The sequence below is a fragment of the Diadema antillarum genome, unplaced genomic scaffold (genome assembly GCF_040938485.1).
Source record: "Diadema antillarum isolate AM-2024a unplaced genomic scaffold, OU_Dant_1.0 seq00000166_RagTag, whole genome shotgun sequence".
Lineage (NCBI taxonomy): Eukaryota > Metazoa > Echinodermata > Echinoidea > Diadematoida > Diadematidae > Diadema > Diadema antillarum.
The window spans coordinates 2192625-2205349 of NW_027271236.1; the positions used below are offsets into that span (position 1 = coordinate 2192625).

The window sequence follows — 12725 nt, forward strand, 5'->3', positions numbered from 1 at the left end:
ATCGACCTATTTTAGACACCCATTTCCCTCTCTCTCTCGTGCTTTTTCTCTACTGTCCTGTGAATAGTGTAACTACATGTACATGCAGTACCTCTTCTCTTTTGTATGATACACATCAAGTTTTTATCTGAGCATATGGGTGTTGCAGCACTCTCAAGCTTCATGCATATGCAGCAACATCTTTGTGTGGTCATATACATACATGTAGTTATGCTTGATATATTAATTTGAGAATGTTATTCTTTCTCTTGTATATGTTCCGTCCGCACTCTATAGATGTAAATGTACGATGTAAGATTTGGTGTGCATGTTCGAACTGTGTTCCTCTTTTTGTGAACACACAAGAACTGATATAATAATGAACTTGAATTACACATATTCTTGAATCTTGATTCCATCTCCATTTGCCATTAGATATGTATTGATTTATGGAGCTCTTCCACAATTGTTATCCTTCCCATTGTCATTACTCATCTCTGAATAATTCAAATTTGATATTCTATTGAGGACCTATGTTTCTTCGATTACATAATGTACCTCTTCAATATATTGCTGCAAAAGGCATAATAAAACATGACCATTATTATATATTTAAAATGAAGCTTGAAATTCTGATAGTGTCGATATTCATGTATTTTTAGGAGTTTATCAGTTTCGAAGAGTGCATGCAGGATGAGTTTATGTTTTTATATGATCAGGTGCAGCTATCATAGAATCTGTTGAGCAGGAAAGAGAAAGATGGAAAATGAGGAATTATGAGTGAATTCGCATGCGAGCCAAATGACAATAATGACACTGATAAAAATTGTGACAAAGTAAATGTCACAAATATGTGGAATAATAAGAAATAAAGAAATTAATATATTATTTCAGAGAAAGAAATAACAGAGTGCATGCATGAGTATGAAAGATGAGTAAATACAAGTAATTATTATTGACTGGCACGTCTTTTTCCCAAGATTTAGCGGTATCCTTCATCTTAGAACAAACATTCATAATTATTATGAAAGAAGTGAACTGAATTTGAATTAAAAATAATGTGAAAAAATGAAAAAGTAAGTTAATTAAGTAAAAAAAAACAGTAAAAAGTAAAAAATATGAAACACTATACCGAATACATGTATTACCAAATGATAGATGTCCAAATGCAAAAGTGTTAAATAATAATATATCCACAAAAAAGGGGGGGCAAAGAAATCTTTGGAACGATCAACCACAGCTATAATAACAATACATGCGTGTACTAAATGAAGATGAAAACAATGACAACACTCTTTTTAGAACAATTAAGAGAAACTGGCTTGTATTATCATCTTGATTATCACTAAATGTATTGTAATCATCACAACAATCATTACATGACAATTAATTTCAATTAATAAGGTTATTGTTGATAAGCAGGTATAGCCCTAATAGTATTTGTATGTAAACATATACGAAAATGAAATAGCGACGGTTCGTAAATACACGCGTATTGCACGTTACCTATTGTACAGGCCCTACAGCGCGGGTCTCACGAACCGGCGTAATACAACTTACGTCGGTTCGTGAGACCCGCGCTTAAGTACATAACCTATGGTGCGCGCAAGAAACGATGGATTTACGAACCGACGCAGTGAGTTTGAAGACAGAAATATCGTAATTTTTTTGAATTCACACTAAAATTACACTATGGATAGGAAGAACAACTTCCACTCTCATCACCCTGTCAAAATTTTCACACACAAGACAGGAAAAGTCATTGAAAACGTTGTCTAAAACTTGTGAGATCTTTAAACGCGATTTTCTCAGAACTGCATTTTCGCTCAAAAACGAAATAGCGTCGGTTCGTGAAAACGCCGACGAAATGTGTGAATCAGAATGAAACAGTGAATTGATTGCCTGGAAAATTTGTTCTTGCCCCATGTAGCAAGTAGGGAAAATAAATCCTGTAAACTCCTAAACTGCATGTGCGTTAAACTGTTACTGGAAACTGAAAGGGCTGCAATATCCAGGCACAACGTGTTTTGTCCTTTTTTTTTTTTCATTTGGTCTTTTTTCCCCCTGTGTTTCCCAGGTGTTTCAGAGGTGAAAAACTACAATTACTCCGTTACGATAAAATATTGCATCAGTGTTTTAAAGTGAACTTAAGCAGGGCTGTCATGCACAACAGTGTACATCACTGAAGGGCCTTTCACACATTTCATTATTGCTCTAATTATTATTATTATTACTACTACTACTATTGTTGTTGCTAATTTTTTATTACTATCATCATCTTTATAATGATTATTATCCTCATCATTTATGTGATCACTGATATCATGCCATGTGTTACATTCAAGTGGCACAGCAGGTCCTACACAGTAGCATTGTCCATCAGCATTTTGGAAGACACTTTTTCAGCACAAAATTTTGTGATAACTCTATCAAATCACATTATTATGAGGACAATATTTTTGTGGTAAATGGAGTTTGTGCCCTTGTAATATTCATTGCATCTATATTTTGTGGCCAAAAAAAAAAAGTATGAATTTTGATAAACAAATGTGTTGGAAGTGCTTCAAACAAGATGTTCAGTTTTCATTCACATAGATATAAAAATACATTGTAATATACATTTTGGTAGGTCCCTACATGATGTTCTACTGATATAATTGTATATGCTCAAACCCTAAACCAATTGTGTTTTGACAATGCAATATGTAGAAGGTCTCCACACTGAAATAGTATAGTGTTCTTTGTACTTGAAGTCATTAACCCTGTGACATTGATTCTTGGACTTTCACTTCAATATTTTTTCCCTGCAAATGTGCAAGTTATTTGAAAGTGGTTGCATTTGTAAGGTTCTTTAATTTACATGTTTTAGTATTATTATCATAATTGTTCAATATGATAGGAGTATAATGTGTAGATGCCCAAATTGACTACTGACAGAATGCTGAGCAGTTTCTTTTTTCTTTTTTTTTTCTGCAAATGATTACCTTACCTGTGTCAATTGGCAATCTTTGCTTTACAACTATTTCTATTATGACATTTTATATTTAAAAGATATAGGCCTACATGCAAGTAGCCAGCACAGATTTGTTATCTCTACATTGTATATCACATCACATTACTGTGAGAGCAGTTTCTAAATACATGTAGCACATTTGCAATTAGAACCTGTGCTCATGATGCAACACCAAATGCAAATATACATGCAAAGATAAAAGAAAATGTAAGGTCAGTGTACCCTGGTACACACAACTTCTAATGTAGGTCCCATGTACACATGCAATTTATATGTGCACATGAAATTTGTATTTATGCATGGTAGTTAACGTAAGTGTAGGGATTTATTTTGAACCTTTTATTATAAGTGTATCCCCCCTTCTGTTATTACAGGTACCACCCCTCTACACATAAATACGTCAACCCACACATACAGTAGTACCGGTATTCACATCCACAGGCATCCACACACCCCACCTACAATTGTATCACAGACACACCACATATCACATGACATTTTCCACTCTTTCACTTCTCACCCATTGTTCCCTGTAATGCTGAAATCATGCCTAAATCACCCAAGCCTGCACATCATTTACATATTATTATGAATATTTAGTTTTAACCTTTGTTTCTTTATTTGCATGTTCTGTTATGTTGATTTTGTGTATGCATGAATATTTATGTAACAAACCACATTTACATGTAAACCCATGCCAAATTATGTGAAGAATAAACTGGCTACAAGTTAGTTAGCCAGGGGACTCCTTCCAAGTAACACATGTGTGCTGCCCTAGTTTGCTTTTAGTGTGATGAGTGCTAGAGAGCTAAGTGAACCCTAGCCCTACATAAGTAATGTGTTAGATTTAAATTCACTGAAATATCACAAGATATTACCTGTGTATACAGGCCTAATTGTTAAGCATCAATTTACCAATGAGAAAAAAATGTGTTTGGATGATAGAAACCTAATCAGGGTTCTAGATAAAAACTGAGTGAATGTTGTTGACCTATGTGGAAATAATTGACTTGAACAGATTATTCCTTGTGTCTTGATTTTCTCCTTGTATAGGTGAACAAGACATTGCATCATGCATGGTTGCATTGTACAATGTGTATGATAAATAAGAAAATGTATAAGATAGCCTCAGAAATTGTTGGATTGGTTATTAGACTATTACAGGTATCACATTATTCAGTCTAGAAGACTGAAAATGATCTGATTCCCAACATTTTTGGGTGTATCTGTGAAATAATTCCAATTAACCCTATTTATACAGAAAATAGGTAGGCCTAAGCCATACCAATGACCAACTTTCTAACCTAGTATGTGCATGTGTCAATTGTGAAGAAAATCATCCACAATAAATGTTACAACTATTAAAGTCACATGAAATTACGAATACATGACAACTGTACCGGTAATAAAAATGAACTATTGGTTAGTTCCAATGCAAGTTTAGATATAACATTGTACCGGATACGGTACTTCGAATTCTCTGGCCTACTCGGTACTTGTGTTTCAAATCTTTGAAGAAAAAAAAAAAATGGGTTTGCCATGAAGATTGCATTGAATTGCATGTACATGTAATAACACAACCCGTTTGTGTTTCATGTAATAATTACATGCATAAATTGTAAATTATTGTAAATTGAGATTTCGTTGATTTTTTTTTTTCTACGTAGCCCGACCAGACGCCGTGCGAAGCACGGCAGTTACTGCGTACATGGTACCGACCTAGCGCTGGGCCGGCTGTGTCCGTCCTTACCCGGAAAAGTTTCTATGTACGTACACGCACAGCCCAGTCGCTGTACATATAGCCCGCCCGGCGTCTGGTCGGGCTACGTATTAATGAACCGCATTCACCTATCCCGCTTTCGGTATACTTCTCAACGAAGAATCTTGTAATAAATGGAGTTTGATGGCTTTTAGGATACGTAGCCTACCGAGTCTTCCGACGATAGAACTAGCTCTCATAATATCTTGGAAGAAGGACATGTGAATCGGAAAAGGAGGAGTCCTTTGATTTTAGGTTAGCGCTCGATCTCATCAAATGAAAACACGCAAGATCGTACAGCAGCTCGAGCTTAGAAGCACTAGCACTGGACACTGTGTATGATGATGCGAGTTATGGCAAGTGAAGTGCGGCCAGCGCTCGCCGCGCCCATAGGCACAGCCAGCCGTAGAGCTAGCCACAATTGCTCTACGTATAACTACTAGTAGTTCCGCAGCTCACTCAGCATGTTGGCTTGATTTCGCTGTAAGTTGGCTTGATGTTCGCAGTCAACAAGCAGTATTCCGCAATTCAAATACGTATCGCCATCGTATCGAAGGGTCTTTTTCCAGAAAAGTATGTTTTGTTTTTCGCTTTTTAAAACATTTGAGAAGATTCCGATTTCCAAGATATTTTCACACATGTTAAGTTACATATCTACCTTTCATTTTATACCCAAAGCACCTTCTCTTTCGCATGTTTTGCACAACTGAACACTCATCCCCAGTCCCTTTAACAGTATTTCACAATGACTGTGGATTAATGAAATTTGCTTCCCATTTGCCCAATCTATTTTTGATGTACATTGTACATGTACAACAAGAAATGCTCACTGCTCACTGATAACTTAGCATGGAGGTGCTGAGCTTAGAGCATGTGGAAAGGTCCACCAAATGTTAGTTAATGTGTAAAATATATTGTTGCTATCATTCTTTCCACTGCACTTAACTGCATCACGCATTGCTTACAAACTCCTCCCTATTTAACAATAATGTTTTGAATATGTAATCAACCACAACTACTATTGACTAGGCAGAGTGTCTTAAATCTGCATGACAGAAATGTCACAATCTCCTAAATCACCTTAAAAGAGAATTTATCTGTCTGACATTACCATCCTGTTTCTCACTTGGAGATACGCTAATGATGAGCTAGGGATAAAACTGATTTCTTAGGTTAATCTCATGACTCTATGTTCTATGGTATAATGCCAGCCAATCAAGGCCTTCAGGATATGTGCTGAAGCCAGAGTAATAATATTCACTTTTCAGCTTTTGTCAAGTAATTTAATTTAATTCGTGCAAGAAGGATGGAGGTGCAAACAGAAAAATAGAAACATAAAAACATGATTCCCAAATGTATGCATGATTGACATGACATGATATATTCCATCTACCTTTCAGCAAACTTTCTCCACACTTAAGTCTTCACTTTTCTTACTGCGTCTTCAGCACATAAGTCATATGGAATTGGAGCAGTACCCTGTATTATCATAATTATTACTTTATTTTCCTCGTCCTGATGAACACCAGTCTGAGGAAACAAATTACTGCTATTAAGTTCAATTATGATGTTGCCATGGAAACTGTCTGTACTTACCCTCGTGATGTCAACCAACTCTGAGTTGAGGATGGAAAGAGCATTCTGGACTCTAGGATCAGCTTGGTTGCAAGTCTGCGATATGGCTTCAAACACCTGCAGCTGTAGACGGGCAACCTGAGCAAAACAATGCAGAGAGAATTAACACATGAAATGTATGTAAGTATGTACAACCATAAAGGCATAATTTACCATTTGCAGATGGAACAAAACCCAGCATCAGTGCTTTAAAATAGTTCTAAAATGTGAGTTAGGGATAGAAACAGCCATTGTAAAAATTTGAAATGGTGAAATATACCAAATGTGAACAATACTTATAATAAGAATGTTTCCTGACTAAACCGTCTACGGTTACGGTTTATTGAGAAAAATACAGATATCTCTTCATATTTTAGGCTTTATCACGAAAAATTTTAGATGATAGGATGCTTTGTGGTACAAGAAACCTACACATATGCATTAAATATCATATCCTGATTTTTGTTTTTGTTTTAAATCACTGTTCCCAAAAGTAAACAGGACCTTTAAGAGAGACTAATGCACTTGTCAATTGTAGTTCTGACTTCATTGAGTTGCATTTTTTTTTTCAGGGTGTAACATTACCTGACCAAGCACTGGTCAATTCCCCAACGGGCCGGGCAATATTTGTGTAGAAATCTCCAGCCAAGTCCCTGACAGGATGACAATGCTTACACAGAGCCCTCCGGCCAGGTTCCTGACAGGACGGGCAGTACTTGGGGCAATCAAAAAAATCCCTCCATGTAAACGTTTGTCCGTAATCCCTGCTATATTCCCAACCCACCAGAGCAAGATAAGTGAATATCCCCTGACAAACCCTGGTATATTCCCAACCAACCCGGGCAAAAAATATGCTAAAATCCCTGGCCAATCTGGAGGCATGTCCCGGCTTGCCCCAGATACCTTGGGGTCAGGACTAAGATTGACAAGTGCATTAGAGGTCTTAAACAAAACAAAAACAAAACAAACAATGACAACAACAACAACAACATCTTCATTTTTCTCTGGGCTTTGGCACATAAAGTCTGTCACATTATAATGTCATCACGAATGGTATTGTCATGTATTGGACAAATTTTAGTAATCTTGGTCTGCAGTCTTACAGACTTACTTCAAGCTTTTCCTCCAATTCATGTAGATACTCTCCCTCACTGGCTGAGCTAGTCCGAAGGCTGCTACTCTTACTACACATCACAGCTCTAGACAAGTACTCAATGCGCTGCTGGAGTTTGATGTCCGTACTGTGTTGATATAAAGATTACATATCATTACCTTACATCATACAAATGTGATTCCTCACAGAAACAATGAACTTTATAATTGCCATCTAGCATGACTATAAGTTCAAACCAATAGCAATTCAATCGAATCTCAAATCTGGACATAATTTGATTAGTGAGATGGATACTCTTTGCTCTTTCTGTGGTTTCCATTAAATGGAAATGCACTTTGAAAAACATTAATATCAAGTACACCATTGTCAATGTTACTATTATTTTAGCCGTATTACGACTATAAAATTCTGGTAATTGCAATCCTAATTGACATCCGCATCAAATGGCTTTTATCATTGTCTGAAACTTATTGCCTAAAACACAACAAACCACATTTTCATTGCTGATGCCAGACACACTACTGACACTTATCCAGTGAAATGAATATATTGTGAAAGTACCAACAGTAATGTGTCAAAACCACAGCCATGTTTTGTGCATGTCTACACTAGCTTGCTTGTCTGACACCGCACAGTGTATACTACAACAAACTCCAATGACCCCCGCCCCCAATTGTTTTGTGTTGGCATGACATCTACTTTCCAGACAATGTCACAAAAGAGATCACTCTCTTGTCAGACTATGACTATGCAAAGATCAAAGGTTGCAAGGCCTACCCCTGTCTCTCAGCCAGTTTGCAGAGAATCCTGGAGGCAGCGGGGTAGTTTTTACACTTCTCATGGTACTTCCATAGCAGGTCTAGCATCTCTAGACCGTCTGGGTTATAGTGGACGGCTCGCTGGATGTAGGGCTCCACAAAAGGTGATGAGATCTGTGGAGGGGAGAGGAATGCTGACATTACTGACACACACTTGGAATATAAAATTTGTACTGACATGCAGACCTACATGCACCAACTAATACATCATTGGTATCACACGTACCATGATATATACAATATGGCACGGCTTTAACCTCCTATCACAAGATTTCAATATACTTTACGTCCGTGCTGGTCATGGCAATATCATACAGATGCTCAAACACAATCATACATGACATATTGAACTTCTGATTTATGAAATATGAATGATTCCAATACAATGAAAGGGAACAGAATACACACACTTTTTGGATGGTTTGGTAAGATATCTTTTGCCTACAGATACCCACACTGGATAGTAACTTTACACTGGCTATCTTAAGCTGTTCCATACGGGAACCTGGTGGCCAGTGTATTTAACTCTATGGGCATTTTAGAATTCAGTGTGGAATGGGTTAAATTGGGGGGGGGGGGGGGGGGGGGGGTATGCATCAAGACTGTACAAACTCACCTCAAGGAGCTGCTCCTTGAGCCCCTTGTTCACTAACCAATCATAGAGGGCGACATGGAAGAGTTCGTCCTCAGACGACAGGCATTTGTGCATCATACTTTCAAGCTGCGGAAAGTTCACAGAAAAAGAGAAGAACATCAACAGAAACAATGTATTGTTTTATATATTGATATACTAGCAATACGGGGATGTTATATGTTATGCAATACATATACTATTACACACTATCTCTTGTCATCATCATTGTTATCATTAGCAATATGATAACAATCATTTTTATCTATTCTGAAATCATCATCATCATCATCATCATCATCATCATCATCATCATCATCATCATCATCATCATCATCATCATTAACATTAACATTTAGGAAGCACCTTATCTAAAATGTTTAGAAGTACTTTTACCAAGAGATTGCTATGTCAGCATACTCACATAGTGCTCAGCATCCTGAGTGCTGAGTCTATAGGGGTCAGGTTGGGGAGGAGGACCAGGGCGAGTGGGGAGACTAGGGGACGAGGGTTGGGCCCGACTGGCTGCCAGTAACTCATCCAGGATGTCAGTGATGGACTTGTAGCACTCATATCTAGGAATGCAAGGTGTTGTAATGGTGTGTGTTTACATTGTGTGCATCAAAATGTCTTGGCAAGCTGACCAAATTCAAGTGACATATAGCATTCAAGTGACTTCAATATTCATATTTTGCTCTTTTGAGATGTGTTCCTTGCTGTCCGGAGGGTAGATATATGACTAAGTGAGTAAATGTTTATGGCCTATTGCATGAGATTTCAGCTGTTGGCTCACTATCACAGTAGGAACACTTCTGCTCTTTGCTGCAATAGTACATTTTACTATTAAAATTCCTACTATCTTTTCATCACTTATTAACTTTAGAAAGCCTATTCATGACATATTATGTTTTCAACTACTCCTTTGTAAACATGTTTCTTCTTTTTTCAGCTGTTTTCCCGATCTAGTAAATATGCATCATAGAGTGAGAGATACCAAAATATATTTCCTAAAGCACTGAGGAATGAAAACTTCTACTAACATCACAACATGTCCTTTATCCTACATGAAAGAACTCTGCAATGTGCATCAAAGGAAATAGAGTGACAGAGCCCACTAAGTCTTTACATACTGTACAAGCACGACACATCTCAGTGATGGCATTGTATTGGTTAATTTCAATCTGACCTGGCAGAGAATGCCTCCATGCCGTGTGTGTCCTCTGGTCTCTTGCCATTCTTGTAGAAGAGAAGAGCAAGGTTCTGAGTGTCACGCTTTGCTGCTGCTGACAGACACAGGTCCACCACGCCGTCATAGAAACGAGCTGCAATAGATACAACAGTGGTGGTTTGGAGTTACAAACTGAAGTATAAAAAGAAACACTGCCTTGCATTGTGTACTTGTTGATATCAAGCCGCAGGACATCTTCAACAGAAAATCTACTGAAACATTCATTGTAGAAACTAAACTGACTTTGCAAAGCTGAGCTGAACATCATCTTGTATCATCACCATGACATCAGTGTGGTTTGAAAAATCTTGACATGTGCGTGATCATTAACATCGCCATCATTCATGTCTTTGAACACAGCTGCTCTTAGTGTAGTATCTATAATACTGCAGATAATGGTTAATGTAATCAATAAAACAACATAATCATTATAAACATCACCATCGAGACTATCATCGCCACCATTATTGTACAAATTATCACCTCTCACAATCACTGTCACCATCATCATCATTACCACAATCAACATCACCATCACTATGACCACCATCATCATCATAATTATCATCACCACCATTATCATCATCATTATCATCATTGCCATTATCATCACCATCATCACCATCATCATGATCATGATCATGATGATCATCATTATTATTATCACCACCATCATCACCATTAAGATGCACATTATTACCATCTCCCATCACTACAAACATTAGTTTCTTAAACTTGATATCATAAAAATGACCAAGGAATCCCTTTATCAAAGAGTGTGGTTACCTTGGTGATACTCTGCACACACTGCTGATAAATTCAGCTGTTGACTCACTTCCTTGAAGAGCTGCAAGAACAGAGGAGATGATGAGGTTTGAATAATTCATATCTGATAGAAAGTAATGTGACTGTGTAGATGGGTAACAGGTAAGAGGAATGTTGTAGTATCAGTGATTATAATTCATGTTAATTTTCCTCCAGTTACTTACAGCATTCCAGGCCACAGTATATGAAAGTGGTTATCAAACAACACAAGCATTCTAATCTAAACAATGTAGAACTGTCGTAGCCACACGGTTATATATCTATAACATCATGAAGTTAACAGAACTGGAAACAAATGATTTGGTTGCTCTGCAGCAGGCACTATAGAGGACTGCAAAAAAGGAACACAAGTGTGTGTGACTTATAAGCTTGCTGTTTTGGGAGCTACCATTTTAGCTGAGAAAGAGAAAACAAACACTAACACAGGGGAGCATAACAAAGTTCAATATGGTCTAGTGGCTAACTGCACTTTCACATATTTCTATCCCATAGCTCCTCTGTTGCTCCCTCCATTGTGATGTATGAGTTTAACCCACATAGTCTATGTAAAAGGATACACATAGCATGGTGCCTATAATTTCTTAACTGCAACCCAAGAGGGCAGTCTTCATCTTTCTGTATCAAGCTTGTAACATAGGAATATACTCCATTGTGAATAACTGACCCGTAATGATTCCTTGAGTAGTCTATCAAGCACAGACTTCGTCTCAGCCTGCATGGCTGCCTGGAGAGTCTCATTGGCCTGATATTGGGGGGATGGAAGGAAGGATGGAGGAGAGACAGAATGTGAGAGGGTAACAGGAAGAAGAATGACAAGAGGGAAAAGAAAGAGGCATGAATGACGGTGGAAAAGTAGGTAGAAGACAGTAGGTGGGAGACAAAATGTGGACAAGAAAACAGAGATTATAAAAAAAAAACACAAAGTGGAAGAAATACAGATAAACAGGTCATTTATCTCTCATAAAGTTGACTCTCGGCTCTTGCTGGTATGACACGTAGATGCAAACACAACTAAAGAAACTGGATATGGTCACATCTCTCTGTGGTAAGATACCTTCCGAGGTTGGAGAGATGCAGTCAGACAAATATTAGTATTGTTCAAGACTGACAAAAGTATGATTCGCAAAGAACTAAATCAACTTCAGCCTCTGACTCTGATAGGGTAAGATGCATCCAGCTATTTTCACAAAGCCACTATTATAACTCTCATTCAAAATGAACAGATGAAACAGACTACTGTAAAAGTGGTTTCCTTCGCAGTGGTTTTATTTTCGCGCTTTTCGCGCTTTGAAGTTGAACCACGAATTTAACATCACGCGAAAATGTTTTGAAAAGTCGCGCGAAATTAACCAAGCAAGGAAATGTTTTGAACTCGCCGCTTGTTACAACGCTATTGCGCACATGCACACACGAAGATTCCGCGCATTGAGTGTATTGATGGTCAACACACACACAGTATACCGCCCAATGTAGGTACAAGCATGTTATAAAGTACTCGAGAGACAGGATATCAGGTAAGCCTGCATTTAATTTTGATTTCTATTTAATAAATAAAAGAATAATTGGATTATAGTTTGGGTTTTCATGTGCAAAATAAAACAGTTTTTGCCAACTGTGAATTCACAGATTTTGCCGACCGCGACTTTAAACACACGCAAAAGAGTTGGCACCAATCAAAACCGCGAAAGTATCTGTACGCGAAAAAAAACACTTTTACAGTATCTATCAATCTGTCTTTCTACCT

General features: G+C 37.5%; 1 protein-coding gene across 1 annotated transcript in view; it reads right to left on the reverse strand.

Moving 5' to 3' along the window:
- The window catches only part of LOC139728135 (nuclear pore complex protein Nup155-like), a 50596-nt gene that overhangs the window by 15730 nt on the left and 22141 nt on the right, over nucleotides 1–12725 (reverse strand). Inside the window, exons 22-29 of the mRNA XM_071639094.1 lie at nucleotides 11646–11723; nucleotides 10943–11003; nucleotides 10115–10250; nucleotides 9353–9503; nucleotides 8914–9018; nucleotides 8257–8411; nucleotides 7477–7606; nucleotides 6348–6464 (exon numbers count right to left, since the gene is read on the reverse strand). Coding sequence (XP_071495195.1) covers nucleotides 6348–6464; nucleotides 7477–7606; nucleotides 8257–8411; nucleotides 8914–9018; nucleotides 9353–9503; nucleotides 10115–10250; nucleotides 10943–11003; nucleotides 11646–11723 — 933 coding nt within the window. The remainder of the gene's footprint in view (nucleotides 1–6347; nucleotides 6465–7476; nucleotides 7607–8256; nucleotides 8412–8913; nucleotides 9019–9352; nucleotides 9504–10114; nucleotides 10251–10942; nucleotides 11004–11645; nucleotides 11724–12725) is intronic.